We start from the raw sequence: 19602 nt of genomic DNA on the forward strand, positions 1-19602 counted from the left end.
AGACAACGAAACCAAGTGTTGATATTGAACCAGTGATTACTGGACCTTCAATACGTCAGCATAACCAAATTGACTTAAAACTTGAGAAGACCACAAGTTGTTACTATTGAGTTGTCTCCTTTGGGATGAAGAGTGAAAGGTCCAAGGGGCAAAGGCTGCTCTGTTGTGTATTCAAGTAATGTACATAGGAATGGTTTTAAATATGTGAAAACAGTGATGATGTATATATATATATGCATACCTTTCCTCCTTAGGACACAAAACTCTACTTGTGAAGACCTGTTAAGGCAAGTGAAAATCAAAATCAAAATCAAAATCGATCAACATCAATGGAAATTGTAGCTGTGATACCAGTGCCGGTGGCACGTAAGAGAACCATCTGAATGTGGCCGTTGCCAGCGCCGCCCCGACTGGCCTCTGTGCCAGTGGCACGTAAAAAGCACCATCCGATTGTGGCCATTGCCAGCCTTGCCTGGCCTCCGTGCCGGTGGCACGTAAAAAGCACCCACTACACTCACGGAGTGGTTGGCGTTAGGAAGGGCATCCAGCTGTAGAAACATTGCCAGATCAGACTGGGCCTAGTGCAGCCTTCTGGCTTCCCAGACCCCAGTTGAACCGTCCAATTCATGCTAGCATGGAAAGCGGATGCTAAACGATGATGATGATGATGATTTGACTGCTGGTAATTTTATATTGTCTGGGTTTTGATTTCATTGAGATGTGCTGATAGTCCTGTTCATAATTTCAGTCAATTTATGTCAGAGAATATTTTATCTCATGTCATATAGTTAAGTGTTAAAGCTGAGGCCCCATCATCAAAGATCTTTGTGTGGTAAACAGGCTTGAATAATTTTGAATTGTTGTTATCCTACAAATAAAACAACTCATGGAGATATATAGTGTGGGTAAGAACCTTGCACAAAAACACCATACTTTAAATTAAGAAATCATTTATTATAAAAAGAAAATCACTTTGCAAACAGGAAATAATAGAAACTGCTTACTGCAGACTTATGAAGTGAAATTCTTCCAAAATTATTGGTATATTTCATGTTAATCTAGGCAAGTCCATAAAATAAGAGATACCAGTAATATAATAGGATTGAGTTGAATGGCTATAGTCTATTTTTAATTACAAAACAGGGTTCTATGTCTAATGAATCTCAATGAATGATCCCCTGGTTTAGTCAATATTTCTATTATTGTGTTTTCCATTACAGTATTGTTGATTCCCATCAATTCACCTGTGTCTATTTTTATTTCAGTCATCCAGTTTTTCTTTCAATTTCTCTCTCACACACCATTAACACACTTCTCACATTTCAGTTTTAAAATTCTGTTTAATTTTCTCTTCTTACAGATCATTTAATACACCAGTTAGGATTATTGGAAGTCTTAAGTATTTCCTTAACCCTCTGCGATGCTCAGGTTTCGATATAGACCGGAAGATGATGCAAATTTCAAACCTCCATTACAAGGACCAAGAAAACTCGTGCAAATCAAAATTCCTGCCCGTTCTCCAACAGGGAAACAGGAAAACAAGAACAATGTTAACAGTTCAGCACAAACTTCAGCAAATCCTGTTGATGTCAATAAGACACAGAAATCTGCTACATCTTCTCTCCCACAGCAAACTGAAAGCCCAGGCACAGTTTCAAATGAGAGAAAGGACCAACAAAGTCCTTTACCACCAGAAACACCATCCAAAACCATTTACCATGCGCAACCATTTACTAAACTTACCCCAAAGATATTTCCAGACAGTATCAACATGGCAGTTGATGTTTGTAAAAACGTGTCAACTTCACACATGTCTAGCCGGGACAACAATATTCATAAATCATCTTTACATCCAACAACAGGATCTGATCAAAACATTCCCACTGCCAAATGTCTTGAGAACCCTGAAAAACAACCAACGAACCTCAGGCAGGATTCAAACACTCACAATTATAACGACACTTTCAACAACATGTCTACTCTTTTACAAATAGCAGTTGCTCCCACTGTACCTCGCAGAAAGAGTTGCTTTTCTATTTCTCCTACGATTACTCCATCAACAGAGTCAAGCTGTATTCCAGCTTGCTCACCTTCCCCTGTTACTATGGAGACAAAGTTACCTAGCCATCATATCCAGCCCCAAGATATTTCCACAGGGGGTCAGCAGAAAGGTAAGACTAGATTATTTATTAATTATTTTTTAGTAGTAATTAGCATTTGTTCCTAACTCAGAATTTCATTTTACAGAAAGGAGACTAACCCATCAGGAAAGGGACTAACCTCTTATTTGAAAGGGTGATGTCACCTTACACAGGCTCAGAAAAGTCTATATTTGGAGAGGTCAAAGTTTGTTGACTGATAAAAATTATTCAGATGAGTTACTTTGGTTGACTGAAATCAGAAAGTAAAATATATTTGAAGATGTGTGTCTCTATAGTGTAGATATATATAAAAAAACAATTTCAAAATGTGTGTGTATGTGTGTATATATATATATATTATATATATATATATATATATATATATATATATATATATATATATATATTATATATATATATATATATATACATATATATATATATATATATATATATATATACCAGCAGTAATACCCACCGTAATTACTTTTACTGTTTCTCAGGAGCCACATCCAAAGTACTATTATATATATATAATTTACTCCTCCTGTATGTGTGTATTTTTCTAAGAGAAAAATATGTAATAATTGAAGTAGAAAAAAGATCAATTTCATACATGAACTTCTGTTTGTTTATTATATGACAACAATGAGTTGTATGTGTTATTTTATTTATCAATACAGTAATGGCAATTACATAATACAGTTAATTTAAATAAGTAATTTTCTCATTCTTGAATGTTTTGATAGTAATGGCAAATTAAGTTATTGAAGTATTCATGTTGCATTAAGAGTGAATATTTTTTTGTAAACAATGGTTTGCTTTTGGTCCCATATGTGATGCTCCTACATAAAGTCGGCCATGTGAAAAGCATGGTTCTTAAAAACATGTAATAATTGAAGAAGGAGAATTGAAAGATTCAATTTCAACGTGAATGAAGGTAGAAAAATAGCTATAACATACAGAAGAATAGTTTTATGGAAAGCAGGTGGCAGTGCGATGGCACTGAAAAGGACACAGGTCAAGTAGAACACACATTTGTCACAGTTTCTTTTAACATTTGAATAGGCCGTGTGGCCAAGGAGAATTGAAAGATTCGGTTTCAAATGTGGCCTTAGGTGAGACTACCCCTACATATTTAGATTTATTCTATGTATGTATTCTATATGTGTGTATTTTAGAAGAGAAAACCTGTAGTAACTGAAGTAGAAAAAAGATCTATATACACTTTAAATTATTGAAGTATTCATGTTGCATTAAGAGTGAATGCGTCTTTATAAACAATGTTTTTTGTTTTATTTTGGAGCGTATAAGCAAAAAAGATTTGCTTTTGCTCTCTGGTATGCGAGGAATGAAGAAGGTCTCACCTTTACCACAACCAGTGAGAATATTTGCCTCAATGCAATTTCTCATGAGTTTGTGCACAATTAATCTTTTACCATTTCATAATTTTGGTTGAGACAAATTACACATCTGAGTTCAAAAATTTGATGGAGTAGTTAACAATATCCTGATCAACAACACTGTCAATTGAGTTATAAGTGAATACTTCTCCCGGAAGTTTATTCAATAACATTATTGATGCTATGTACAGCATCATTTTTTGGAGCCAGGATAGGTCACCCACAGATCCAATTGCTGGTCAAAAAAAACAGCAATTATACTCTCACTTTAACCTGTCAGCCACAAAACACACATCTCTTTCATTTTATAAACCTTTTCTGGATCTTTTCACTTTCATCGGCAGATTGAGAAATTAAGTTTTTTGTAACTAAACACTTTCAAACTTCATATACTGGTAGAATATGTCATATAAAACCTGTTTTACTTTTAGCGTTGTTGAGAAAAGTTTCTATTTACGAAGTTATTTCGTGTTAAAGTTGTTGTATTTTGGTAATTTCAACCAATGACGTGTATTCAGCTGAATAAAATTACTGCTGTTGTTTGTCAACAACAACTTCCAGTGGTGTATATTTAACACGAAATAACTTTGTAAATAGAAACTTTTCTCAACAACGCTAAGAGTAAAAGATGTTTTATATGATACATTCTGCCAGTGTCTGAAGTTTGAAAGTGTTTAGTTACAAAAAACTTAATTTCTCAATCTGCCGTTGAAAGTGAAAAGATCTCCTTTTCTTTTAGTACAACTTAACAACCCCTCATCTTTTGGAAACTCTTTTGGGATACTTTCAGGAACTTCTTTCTCAATTCGAATCATCTTGAAGGTTTTTAGATTTTGAGTTTTGGAGGATATCGGACCTGGGAATTTCAAATAAAGAATTGGTAAATATATATCTGAGGTCACCATGGAAACTAATCAGAATTTGTGTTGTTTAGCATTTGTAGCTGATGATTCTAGTAATCCAGTGTTGTTACTCTTCTTGAAGGGGAGTCTCCTGGATCTCTGCTCATAGAATTAGTGCAAGTTTGGTATGAATTGTCTAGGATAAATGCAGGTGTGTGTGTGTGTATGTATGTCTCAGAGTGAAAGTTAGATTGTATGATGTCTGTGTATGAATGGCTAAATGTCGTGGCAGTGAGACATAGGCCCTGAATGCAGACAACATGCATAGACTAAAGGGGAATGATGCTAGTAGAGCTCTGATAGACGGGCAACGTCAGTGTTTATGAGAAAATGTGAATGAGCTGAGAGAAAAGTTGGGTATAAGAGGAATCAGACGTAACAATGTAAGAGATAAGACTACATTGGTTTGGACATGTGATGCGTATGAATGAAAACAGCTGAATAAAGAAGTGATAATTGCTTAAAGTGGATCTTTGTACCTGTGACAGAGGAACAACCGAGGAAACATAAAATAATGAGGGCCCATTCAAGATGTTGAGCTTCACTGAGGAGATGAGAAGAGACTGAGTTGTCAGGTAATAATGAGGTTCTCGAGAAGACCCACCCACTACAGTGAGACTGAATCCTGAAAGTGTGTGTTCTACCCATATGTAACATTCATTCACGCATCCTACCCCAATAAGCCAAACTATGTCTCTTCTCTTCCACTCATCTTCTCCCTCCCCACTCCTGCAGCCCAACCCTCCCACCCACCAACCGGATCGTTGCTATCCTGTCATCCCCACTATATACCTGGGTCTCACCTGTCACTGCATTTTCCCACTCACCTTTTGCATTCCCATGAACTCATAACTCATCTACCATTTATATTTACATCCTTCTACCTTCAGAGTGGCACATCACCACTATCTCTTTCATGCACACACTCTCTCTCTCTCTCTCACTCTTGCCCACTCATTCTTTCTCTCTCTCTCTCTCTCTCTTTTGCTCTCTTCCTCCGACTCCCTTACAGCAAAACACCTGTTTCTGTCCTTCTGTCATCTCCTCATCCCCTGACATGGAACCACCTCCCCTCAATACCACTCCCCCTCTCAGTTGCAGCATCTTTGTCTTGCAAGTTACTTGGTGACCCTTTCTGGTGCTGGTGCCAGGTAAAAGACACCAAGTTCCCTCTGTAAAGTGGTTGGCATTAGGAAGAGCATCTGGCCATAGAAACTGTGCCAAAGCGATCAGTAGAGTCCTCAGTCTGACCAGCTCCTGTCAAGACCATCCAACCCATGCCGTCATAGAAGATGGATGCTATATGGTGATGATGATGATGATATGTACACAGATAAAATGTGTGTGCAGAAAGCCATCACTTATAAGGGGAGGTTCAGTTGCTTCATACAAAAACACCATGAGCTCGGTGAACTGACTGACAAAACTTCACCCATCAACATGCTTCAGCATTTGTGTGTGTGTATTGTTAAAAGGAACAGAATCTTTTTGGTTTGAATGGCAGTTTTTAACATAGTTTCTAGGTAATTAAAAAATTTTAAACTTCGTATACTGGTAGAATGTGTTTATAAAACATCATTTTCTCTTGGATTTATTGAGAAAATTCTATAGTTTGTAAGATATTTGTTGATTTTTTTATTCAATTTCTGCAATTTCAACCAATCACTGACGTCTATTGAGGTAAAAAAACATTCTGTGCCGTATGAATATGTCCCTCGTTTAAGAAACAGATTGGGTTTATTTACATTTGTGAAGAAAGAAAAGATACCCCCCCCACCCCTAACCCTAACCCTAAAACAGATTGAAATGCAATAGATCGATATTAGGGTCATAATTATGGGTGACAATTTCATATGACACTGCTAGAAAAAAACTGCCGTTCAAACCGAAAATATCCGAAGGAACTGTCGCAAGATCACTGATTTACAGACGAAATGTCTGCTTGACACACCTGAGCCACATTCCTGTTGATGGAGAGCCTTGTCCAAATACACACACACACACTTCTAAACTACACTGTAGATTTATACTAATTAGTTATATATATATTACCAATACAATGGTAAAGCTGCTATTTACTAGCAGCATGTATATATTTTTCTAATCTGCTGTTTTCTAGCCCTTATTAGCCAGGTGGCGACTGTTAGATATTCAACAGTTTACATAAGTGAAGTCTGTAAGCCATTACAATTTATCTGTATTAATTGTTCTTATATTACTAATCTCTCCTTACATTGTCCTTTTCCAATTTTAATTCAAAAGGGTCCAGTTCAGTTGTTTCACTTCTTAATTCAAGTCCCTTCCTTTTGTTTGGTTTGATAAAACCCTGTTCAACCATGTCTACCTCTCCTCATAACAGATAAAGTGTTGATGAAATAAAGTCATTATTTTCTCCACATTAATTATGTATAACGCTTACTTCACTATTTATAGACTGCTCTTACCAAAGGCTACCAATCCATTCACGCACTAACCTACCTCTACAAATTCACTTACAATCGATCACCTTACCTATTCTCATCTGACCTCAAACCACTTCAATTATTTGTCAGTAAATATCACTCAATTCTATCCTGACTTTCAATTATTTATTTCCATTACTCTCTTCCTCTCCCTCTCTATTAATCTCACTATTTTTTTTTCTTTTTACGTAATCTTTTAATCGTTATTTTTCATTTTTTTCTATCCACCCCCACCCCCATTCTCCTTTCTCTCAGTTACCTCTCATCTAACTCTTTATCTTTGTGTCAGTCTGTCTATATCATATACCCCTACCCCACCTACATCCCCACTTACACTGTTACTATCTGTTTTTTTTTATTTTCATCTCTGTATTTGCATTTCTGCCTCTTTATCTGCTTCACTAACACCAAAAGTTAGGCTTCAGTCCTTTTCCTTCCCATAATTCTCTCTTTCTCTCATATATATATATAATATTTAATATACTATATATATATATATATATTTAATATACTATATATATATATATATATATATATATATATATACACACGCCTTTCTTTCTCTGTACACATATGTTACCTAATATATTCTCTAGTGCAATACAGTATTGAAACCAGCTACTGTTAACTCACCTGTAATTCATACATTCATTAACACCCAATTAACGAGGTTAATTTATTCCACCTTTTGTATTCTCATCAGAAATGTCATTATTAGATGAAATACAATATGATTGTCATGCAGATAAGGTCTTTTAATTAGTGAAATATACACTTATTTAAAACCTGGTAGACTACAATACCTATACATATATATATATATATATATATATATATATAATATATATATATATATATATATATATAGATATAGAGAGAGAGAGAGAGAGAGAGAGAGAGAGAGAGAGAATCCTTTGAACAAAATTATGTCAGTCAGTGAAAACATTCACTTCTTTGATAATTATATATGTGTATATATATAATATATATATATATATATTAATCAAAATAAGCAACAGTATATCAAGTAGTAATGAAGTACAACCGTTTCAAGCAACTCCATTTAATTGAACAATGCAATCAATACATCAATTTAAATGCAGTGCTATCTTCAGCTGCACAAAATATAGAATTTTTTCACAAGCAGGACACATTAATATAATTTTTCTTAAATATTTTAACAGAGTAAGAAGATGGAAGAAATTGATGTTGTCACTATTGTAGCAAAGTGGCTATGAACAGATTGCAATTTCTTAGAATCACATGGAGCATAGTGGGGCCATAGGGTTGTGATTCATTTCTAATTTATCTCTTTATCATCTATTAAATCTGAGACTAGAAACTGTCTGTTTTGTATAAAGAACAAGAATGAGTTGACAGCTCATGGCTAGGTATGGTCATAAATATCATAGGTATCCCTTATTCCCAAGAGAAAGGTAATAAGACATTACAAAGAGACAATTTGATAGAAAAAATTTCCTATAGAATTTTTATATTCACCTTACTTCATGTTGTGCGGATAATACTGGACTGACTTGGTGCTCCAACTTAAGTATCTAATTCAACTAAATCTTAATCATATATATATATATATAAATATATATATATATAAATAAGAATATAAAGCATCATATATTAGCCGTTTTGCTTTCTTCCAAATCTTTTGTTCTTCCTTAAAATTATTCGGTCCTACCATTTACATTTCTTTTACCTTTCATACTTTGTCTAAAATTGGGATAATTTTCTGAAAGTTGCACTAAGGTATGAATTACTTAAGAGAGGGATTTATATAAACGCTCTGTAGTTGAAACCACTTTATGAAGAGTTTTTCCTTTGTCATTTCAACAAAATATCTGCAGTTTTGTTAACCCCTTAAGATTTACATAGGTGACGATTTCATAATCAACACCTAATAAATTCTGATTGTCACCTGTATTGACTTCTTCAAACCCCAATTCCTGTATTCTCATGTTCCTGTGCCATTTGTGCAACACTGACTGGCACTATTTCACTCATGGTCTTCCTTTACACACAGCCATCATTATCATCATTTAATGTCCGCTTTCCATGCTAGCATGGGTTGGACGATTTGACTGAGGACTGGCAAGCCAGAAGGCTGCACCAGACTCCAGTCTGATCTGGCAAGGTTTCTACAGCTGGATGCCCTTCCTAATGCCAACCACTCCAAGAATGTAGTGGGTGCTTTTTACAAGCCATCAGTACGAGGGCCAGTCAGGCAGTGCTGGCATCGACCGTGCTTGAATGGTGCTTTTACATGCCAAGATATATATATTTTAAAGTTCCCCTATAATCTAAAATATTTTTTATTGCATCCATAATGTTGTAATTTTTTTATAATTCTTTAACAGAGTGAGGTTTATTGCCAGTCACTGTAATGAACTGAAACAGAGTTATTCTATGATAAACTAGCAGTATCACCCGGCGTTGCTCGGGTTTGTAAGGGAAATAGCTATATAAGCATTTTTAGAGAGTTACTTCCCTTATATAACCTGAGCAAAAATCATTAAAAATGCGGAAAAATGATGGTAAATTTTTTTTTAAATCGTAGACTCATCGTAGATGCACGCTAATACCCAGAAGGGCTCAATATGAATGACGACTATAAGATACCCGCTTTTGGTTAAACTGCACCGCAAAATGTGGGGGTAGTTAGGAATCTAAATCGGAGGAGACAGAGTCTCACACACACAACTTGAATTTTATATATAAATTATATATGTCTTGAAAATAAAGGTAATTCTCTGATTCAAAGTAGTCTTGAAGTTGTATTTTGTTAGATGGAAAGGACTTCCAAACACATCAGAAGTGAATTGAAATTTAAAGGATGCCCAGCAGCATTGCTCAAAACCTGAAGAATCTTTAAAACCAAGTTATTCTTCTCACAGTAGTGATTGACAGCAGAACAGAAATGTTGAACCCTGTTAAATTTCTATAGAAGCAGAAGAACTTGGAGACATCTTTTGCTGCTCTGTATTTTTCTTTTTCTCCTTTTTACAAAACAGTTGCAGAAGGTAACTACTTCCAAATGTACTTGGTCAAAAATAACTGAACTGTTGTGTTCTAAGGGATTGTATTCAATCCAGGCAGATGTTCTGGGCAGCTGGTCAAATCTGAGAGTTTATGTCTCAACTGGTGCCACATTTTCAGATGTTTGGAAACTTTCCATTTAAACCCTCCTCCAACAATGACAATTTGATACCTTTGACCCCTGATAAGAGATATCACTTCTCAGATAAGCAAAGCTTATAGTTTTGTGATAGATTGAAATTCAGGAAGCTTCATGTTACTGGAGGGTAATCCGATCCTTGATCTTTGTATTTCCTGGAATGGAGACTGAAGTCTTTTTTTTTTTTTACTTAAATGAGTGAAGATGCTTATGAGGCTGACTATTGAAAGCATTTGCTGTAGGTTCTGTGGTAATTCTTTGTTATCCAAGAGTGTTATGGATACTCAGTATACAACTCCTTACATTCACACACATACATGTATACAAACACACACATGTAAGAATGCATACACACACAGGCATACATACATGCACACAACACACACACATATACTTAAGCATCTGTTTCCATGCTGGCATGGGTTGGACAGTTTGACCAGAGCTGGTAAGCAGAAGAGCTGCACCAGGTTCCAGTCTGATTTGGTTTGGTTTGATTTCTACAGCTGGATGTCCTTCTTAATGCCAACCACTTTACAGAATGTGCTGGATGTCCTTCTAACATGGCACCGGCACAAGTGCTTTCATGTGGTGCCAGCACGAATGCTTTTTATGTGGGACTGGCACAATTTGTAAAAAAAAGTTTCCTTCTCTAGTCCCACTGACCCATGAAGGCCAGTTTCCAGGTTTCCATGGCATATAAATTCTGCACCCAGATGGGATGCTGATCCGTTGCAGGATTCCTCATTTTTGCCAGCTGAGCAGACAGGAGCAATGTGAAATGAAGTGTTTTGCTCAAGAATACAATGTGTGGCCTGGTCCAGGAATCGAAACCATAATCTTATGATCATGAGTCCAATACCCTAACCACTAAGCCACGTGCCTCCACTGGAACTAGCACAGGGCACTTGCCAATTTTCTTCATCAGGAGAAATGGCATTAACACTTCTGCTGTTGAGGACAAGTCTTCTTGAGTACAGCAAGGTGCCAGAGATCTTGCTTTAGTATCCTGAGGTTGTCCTTCAATAATTTGTCCCATGTCTTCCTGGGTGTTCCTCTTCCATGAGTTCCATCCACTTTGAATGGTTAGTATTTCTTTATGGAGCTTTAGACATCCATCCACATCACACAACCAAACCAGTGCAGCCTCCTCTCTTGCACACTGCATCTGATTCCTCTTGTGCCTAAATTTCCTCTTAGCACACTAACCCGCACACATGTAAACTTCCATTGCAGATAGATGCACACACACAAACAAACACAACACATATTGTGGAAATCAACTCATGTCTAAGTACGACCACTTCTTGCAAAGTTGTAAATTTTTTTCTTAGATGTTACCATGGAAACTCAGAGAGGACATCAACCAGCTACAAGGCTGCAGGCTAGTTCCAGGATTAGGTAACCTTTTTGTTTAGATCACCTTTTCTAGGTCCGTCCAAATTAACAAGAGATCATTTCTACCTTTGGAAATGGTGACTGAGTCATTCAAGTTGCTGCCAAATCTCTCCATTGCCATAATTTGGGAAATAAATAACCAATAACCCAATCTGCCTGCATGCAAGTTTGCATTTACATATGTCCAGCTGGTCAAATCTGTACATTCAACTATAATCCCCATTGCTACAGGACCCTGACTGACCATTGTGTACTTTCCAAGAGATTCCTGTGTGTAAAATTGGTTTTATTAAGTCGAGTGTGCACTGAGCTGCACTCCCATGTCTGAGAGAACAGCCTTCCTCTCAGTGGCTGGAACAACCAGAAGCTGAGGGATTCTCAGGTTTTACACCAGAATAGACTTCTCCAAGATTATTGTTCTAACAAGAACTAGGAATTCATCACTCCCATGTAGTCTTGTGGCACTTGTTCAAATATTACAAGTAACACATGTTTATACGTGCCTGTGCATTTACTCTTCTGACATTTGACTGTCAAACATAAACATGTTCAGCTCTAACATCTGGTTACTAGTATTGCTGGGACTCCGGTTATTAGTATTGCTGGAACTAAGCAAAATCATATAAATCGATCAACATCAATGGAATTTGTAGTAGTGGTACCAGTGCCACATAAGAGAACTATCCGAATGTGGCTGCATCGACTGGCCTCCATGCTGGTGGCACGTAACAAACATCATCCGATCGTGGCCGTTGCCAGCCTTGCCTGCCCTCCATGCCGGTGGCACGTAAAAAGCACCATCCGAGCGTGGCCATTCGCCAGCCTTGTCTGGCACCTGTGTCGGTGGCACATAAAAAGCATCCACTACACTCACGGAGTGGTTGGCGTTAGGAAGGGCATCCAGCTGTAGAAACACTGCCAGATCTGACTGGAGTCTGGTGCAGCCTTCTGGCTTCCCAGACCCCAGTTGAACCGTCCAACCCATGCTAGCATGGAAAGCGGACATTAAACGATGATGATGATGATATACATGTATGCATATATGTATGCATGCCTCTTCTGTATTTAATCATTTAAATTCTTCCTCTGATGAAGGAGCTGGTTTCTAACAACAGTGCAAAGCTCCATCACTGGAATGTAGATAGGGAAAACAAAGTCACGTTTTAAACTTGAGGAAAGTCTTGCATAGTTTTACTGTTCCGCTCACAGATTGAATTTGTAATGTAGGAGTCAGTTGGTTGGTTTCTTTGTTCTGAAAATCCAGGCTTATCCAGACTGACAGGCATTTACTTACAAAACCAAGTTCACCAATTATTATTGGTATAAATGTGAATTTGTGATCCAGATACACAAGCTGGGGGTTTCAAAGTTGTCCACAGTTATCTTCTTTGATTTTCAAAGAGATATTCACATCAGCCGGACAGCTGACCTCTATGACATTACATACTTTTCCTTGTCTGTCCCAAACAACAATACCCCCCAGCTTGTTATGCTGACACTTAACAGATGTTTTGATGGGAATGTTCCATCACTATCCTGTCTGCTGATATTTGTATTTCAATAACAGGGGAATTCTCCTTGATCTTGGTGCCAGCTTGCAGACAGAGCAGTTGGAATTTTTCTCAAACACACCCCACACATAGTAATCTATGGGATTAGAATCAGAGGAATTATGCGGCCAAAAATTGGCTCTGGTGAAGCCATAAAAATTCTCTGACAACCACTTCCGATTCTTTCCAGAGGTATGGCAAGAAGCCAAATCCTGCTGCCTCACATATGGTCTTCCAGCAGCAATCCTCTCCAGCCAGGGTTTGATAATAGTCTCCAGTAGATTCTCATAACTGTCTAAATTGAACCTCAGGCCTTCTTCAAAGTCATGTTGGCATGTGTGAAGTCACCCTACCTGGAGACACCCCTACAAAGACCATCACAGTTTGTGGGGAACTTGGCTTTCATGATATGTAGGGCATCACATGCATTGTAGGCAAACCACCGATTGTTCTGGGTGTTGTGCAACTGGTCCTGGCAGAAGTTCTTTTCATCTCAGAAGAACCACATCATCTCCAGCTCAACAGGATGCCTCAATTTGTTCAGGAGCTTCTTAACCTTTGTCAAGTGGGTCTCCTTGGCCTTGGCCTTGTCAGAATTTGTCCTTTGTGCCTCTTGTACAAGTAGTAGTGAAGGTCCTCATTCACGGCCAGCTTCATAGTGGTGACTCCAACACCGATCTCTCGTTAAAGCCCAGATTTCATTGCTTGGGTCTTCTATCACCTTGTACTGCAATTCTTGGATGAATTCTGGCATGTGGATATAGTCAGAACGCCTCCTGTGTCCGTTTCTGCTGACCATAGCTTTGTGGTCTCCACTGTAGATGTCCATGTCACATCTTATAGCCTTTACACTGTTCACAGAGCATTGAGCAGCAGTTTTGATACCTGAAGTGAACCCTCAGAAAACAGGTAACTCTTTCCAATATTCAGATGGCTTCCAGTACTCCATGTCATCTAACTTTTTCTCAACTATATATATATATATCTCAAAAACAGAAAACTGGAAGATTTTTGATATTATTTATTCAGTATTACATATGTTTAAGTACTAATATTGTTAATTAAGAAAAACATGCAAGACATCTATTAGCAATTCCTCAGACCAAGAATCAAAATAATACATTATTATATAAATATATCATTTAAATAATACATGTTTTTCTACATGTATACCAATGTAACTCCTATTGGTAATGAAGCAGACATAACATGGAATAAATGATACCAAAAATTCTTCAGATTTCTTCTTTTGATATGAAATTACTCTTGTGTAAATCATAACATCAACAAATATACTTTGCAGAGTGAGAATATGTCGATGCACTTCATAAGGACACAGCTTGGATCACAAGTTTCTGGAAAGTTGCACCCTTCTTATTTCCAGACAGAGACTGCCTAACATAGCTTTTACATCACTCTGATGACATCCTAAAGGCTCTGCAAGAGGGCTTCAGTGCAGATGTCATCTACCTGGACTTCAGCAAGCCCTTCAACAAACTTGACCACAGCACTCTATTAAAGAAATTGTGCAACATTGGAGTCTGTGAGAAACTATTGAAGTAGACTGAATGTTTTCTGGTGAACAGAAAACCCAGCGTCTGATGACTGATGGTGTTCAATCAAGTTCGGCGAGAGTTATCAGTGGAGTCTCACAAAGCACTGTATGGCGTCCACTTCTTTTCATTATTTATAGCAACATCATCATTAATGTCCTCAAACACAGCAGCATCAGAATTTTCATGGATGACTAAGCTTCTGAAGGTTATCAACAGGGTGGGAGACCAGACTTATCTCCAATTGGATCTGCTCATTATTATTCAATGGTTGGGAAAACTCAATATGCAGCTAAACGAGAATGGGAATGAGGTTGCACCTAAGCTACCATATACTCTTCCCTTGGATGAAAACCTCATGACATCAGACATTGCTAAGTGCCTTGGAGTAACTATCAACAACTTAAGCTGGAGTGTCCATATAAACAGCAAAGTTGACACAGCCCACAGGGTATGCTCCTGGATCCTCAGGTCTTTCTGGTTTAGAGATGTTCCTACCATCAGCCTTCTCTTCTTCACCTTTACCTGCCCTCATCTGGAATACTGTTGTCTGCTGGACTCCCCCTACACAAAACAAAAATATAAAAACTGAAGCACCCCAGAGAGTGATCACCAGACACAAAAAAAAAGCAAAGACAGTTCTTGAAAATTAGGATCGGCTTGAGAAGCTCAACTTTATTGCTTTTAACTGTGAGCACCATCATATTTGTATGATGTTGAAAATATTCCAACAACATTGTCTGAATGAGGTTGGCATCAACTTTAAAAATTTCATTCAAGGTTTGGTCCCCACACCATCCACCCGCTACAAAAATCATGTCCATATTACATCACAGCACCAAGACAGAACTATTTTGGTGCTGCTCTCTTTAACATCAAGCCAAGAGAGACATAGGGGGAGACACACACACACACTGTTGGAATCAATGCATGCATGCATACGACAGTCTGAACTGTCTTACAAGAGAATATCCCACAAAGCATTTGCAGTACCAGTGCTAATATCAACATTCAGAATACTTTACTGGTCTGTAGAAGAAATCCACTCTATAAACATTTCAGTGATACTGACAGGCTCTAAGAAGAGATAATGGAGGTAGAGGCTTGAGATCAGTGCAGACAGCCTTCCAATGTCTCATAGTCTCTCTCAAACAACATTTACTAAACAACAGCAACAAAAACAAATACATTAACTTAGTACTGAAAAAAAAAGAAAAAAACAATATCCTACATGTTGGAAATGATCTCCTCAGGAAGCTCTCTCTTCTCTCCAAATCAGCCAGACTATCTTACTTCAAATAAGACCTGAATGTGAAACACTCAGCATACCAAAAACAGAAAGGAAAACCATGTATGGCTATGTTTCCCGAAGACTTGAAGAAGCGAAGCCTCTCTTCAGCTCGCGACCATTACACTTCGAAGGCTATGCATTAGCAACCCAAGAGCAGGAGATTGCTACTAAATATCTAACCAGCAAAAGACACAGTGAAGCCCTTACAGTTCCGAGATGCGACCGAAAATGTGGATTATATCATATTTCAGTGGAAGACTTCACATGTGATTAGCAGCTGCCCAAAAATGTCACTCTACCACTCTACAAGACATGACGTTGTAGCAAAAACAATATACCATGCCATTTGGAAAACAAAAAAAAACTATCCTGGAATAGACAGAGAATCCCGCCCTATTATTGAGTACGCATACAAATATCAGTACAAGGAACATTGTACTGATAGAACATTCCCATGGAAACATCTGTCAAGCATAAGAGGTTGTGGGGACAGACAAGGAAAAGTATGTAACTGCCACAGAGGTCAGATGTCCGGCTGAAGTGAATATCTCTTTGAAAATCAAAGAAGATAACTGTGGACAACTTTGAAACCCCCAGCTTGTGTATCTGGATCACAAATTCACATTTATACCAGTAATAATTGGTGAACTTGGTTTTGTAAGTAAATGCTTGTCAGTCTGGATAAGCCTGGATTTTCAGAACAAATAAATCAACCGACTGACTCATACATTACAAATTCAATCTGTGAGTGGAACAGTAAAACTATGCAAGACTTTTCTCAAGTTTAAAACCTGACTTTGTTTTCCCTATCTACATTCCAATGATGGAGCTTTGCTTTGTTGTTAGAAACCAGCTCTTTCTTCAGAGGTGGAATTTAAATGATTAAATACAGAAGAGAAATACAATTATACATACAAAACTGGTCTATATATACTTATGTGTGTGAGTGTGTATGTGTCTGTGTTTGTGTGTGCGTCTGTGCGCGCGCGAGAGTATTTCTTCGCCATATTGCGTCACAATATTTGCTGTTTCAACTCCTTTTGACGAAGAAAACCGACAAATTATCGTTTTTTGTGGGGGGTACACCGACACTTTTCGCTTTTTTTTTTTCGTTGATACGCATACACACACGCTCGTACACATACATATACAATCCTCTCCCACAGCCACACACACTTTCTACCTTTCCGTTTTGTATCTGTCTACCTACCAATAAGTATGTATCTTTCTACACACACGCATTTATATACCCTCTTCTCTTGTGTGTATGTGTGTGTATCTCCCGCTTTTTCAAACTGCTAATTGAATTGTTAACAACAAATGCCCTTGTTCACCTCGAGACCTTTGTTGCCGTGGCAACACTTGTTGCACAGGTGTCACGAACTGCACTCCCCCTCCCCAATTTCCTCACACACCTACCATCCCCCTACGACTCAAAATCAGTAATACACTAACAAAGAAACGTCGACGCAGCTGCTAGAGCTGTTAGAAATAGCAGCTAAATTTACAGCAAGGTCACTTTCTACCTATTAAAAACACACCTGAAACATAATATATATATTTCTTTACTACCCACAAGGGGCTAAACACAGAGGGGACAAACAAGGACAGACAAAGGGATTAAGTCGATTACATCTACCCCAGTGCGTAACTGGTACTTTATTTATCGACCCCGAAAGGATGAAAGGCAAAGTCGACCTCGGCGGAATTTGAACTCGGAACGTAACGGCAGACGAAATACGCCTACGCATTTCTCCCGGCGTGCTAACGTTTCTGCCAGCTCGCCGCCTCAAACATAATATTGATAAGTCGTAGGAAACAGACGCGATGGTCACGGCATCAATTCCTTTGTTGAACGGGATGAACAGTAGCACCAATTTCATTGCTACGTAGAAACAACTAACACCACTTTTACGCGTCTTTATCTTCTGTTTCTCGCACGGAAATAATGTCCGTTGGTCTCCTTCAGCGAAAACCAGATTGATTTAGCTGTGGGAGGGTCTCTCTTTCTCTCTCTCTCTTTCTGTTTGTCGGATCTTTTCGGTTTGAACGGCAGTTTTTAACATAATTTCTAGGTAACTAAAAAATTTTAAACTTCATATACTGGTAGAATGTGTTTATAAAACATCTTTTTCTCTTGGCTTTATTGAGAAAATTCTATAGTTTGTAAGATATTTGTTGTTTTTTTTCTTCAATTTCTGCAATTTCAACCAATCACTGACGTCTATTGAGGTAAACAACATTCTGTGCCGTATGAATATGTCCCTCGTTTAAGAAACAGATTGGGTTCATTTACATTTGTGAAGAAAAAAAGATACCCTTCCCCCCACCCCTAACCCTAAAACAGATTGAAATGCAATAGATCAATACTAGGGTCATAATTATGGGTGACAATTTTGTGTGGAATAAAGGTGGATCTTTTCGGTTTGAACAGCAGTTTGTAACATAATTTCTAGCTAACTAAAAAATTTTAAACTTCGTATACTGGTAGAATGTGTTTATAAAACATCTTTTTCTCTTGGCTTTATTGAGAAAATTCTATAGTTTGTAAGATATTTGTTGTTTTTTTCTTCAATTTCTGCAATTTCAACCAATCACTGACGTCTATTGAGGTAAACAACATTCTGTGCCGTATGAATATGTCCCTCGTTTAAGAAACAGATTGGGTTCATTTACATTTGTGAAGAAAAAAAGATACCCTTCCCCCCACCCCTAACCCTAAAACAGATGAAATGCAATAGATCGATACTAGAGCCATAATTATGGGTTACAATTTCATATGACACCGCTAGAAAAAACTGCCGTTCAAACCGAAAAGATCCGATTTGTCTCACACTCATGCACTCACTTTCTACCATTACCAGCAGTCTGATACCATTTTTTAACAAAAAAAAAAAAATCACGATGTAGAATAAGTGTATGGAAGAAGAAACATCTGACGTTCTAAGCTGATCACCGCATCATTCTGTCCGGCGATGAAGGCAACCATTTCAGACAACATCTTTTCTCTTCCCCACAGCAAATTGTTTATTTATCAACACGAACACCATTAATTTCATCAGCAACATTTCCCACTCACAACTATATATATATACCCGTTCGTCTCGGTGTCCTCCTTTCTGTCTTCTCTCTCTCTCAAGTAACAGGTATATACATACATACATTAATGGGTGCCCCTCTCCCGTCTCATAGTCTTCCTACTCTGTCACACACACAAACCTGTCCTGTTCAGAGCAAGGTGTCTATACAAGTCGCCCTTGATGATGACCAGTCAGAAAGTTACCATTGTTGCATTTAGCAGCAATATAGGTGATTTGTTATGCTGGCCGGAAGTACATAACCTTTTTGCTAATGTAGATAAGAATACAGTCTTGATCAGCAACAGATGTGAAGAAGAAAAAAAACTCCCAAAGGAGTCAGTTTATGTAAGATATCCGTTCACTTGTCTGCGAGCAGGGAACAATTCACTTTTGGAATTTAAGAATGCTTCCCAAACCGATCACGACTAAACAAAAATTGCATCGTCTGTTCCCGTTAAGGAACGGTCCAAACTGTTCTAAAAGCTTCCTTTAAATACCGAAAAGCTTTCTCTCCTCTTGACTGTCATATGCAGTTGGCCAAAGGCGTGCTGGAGACATGGAATTCTCCGCTTGCTGACGAGTGAATGGATATCGTACGTAATCTGACCTTTTCGGACACAACCAGAACAGGTAGAAGG

At 37.8% G+C, this 19602-nt stretch overlaps 1 protein-coding gene across 3 annotated transcripts in view; it reads left to right on the top strand.

The window, feature by feature from the left end:
* LOC115218889 (regulator of G-protein signaling 12) overlaps nt 1–19602 on the top strand; it is a 187326-nt gene that overhangs the window by 9071 nt on the left and 158653 nt on the right. For all 3 annotated transcript variants that reach the window (XM_029788885.2, XM_029788884.2, XM_036508684.1), the window contains exon 2: nt 1361–2171. In XM_029788885.2, coding sequence (XP_029644745.1) covers nt 1421–2171 — 751 coding nt within the window. In that variant the 5' untranslated portion in view covers nt 1361–1420. The remainder of the gene's footprint in view (nt 1–1360; nt 2172–19602) is intronic.

Source organism: Octopus sinensis, linkage group LG14, assembly GCF_006345805.1.
Source record: "Octopus sinensis linkage group LG14, ASM634580v1, whole genome shotgun sequence".
Classification (NCBI taxonomy): Eukaryota; Metazoa; Mollusca; class Cephalopoda; order Octopoda; family Octopodidae; genus Octopus; species Octopus sinensis.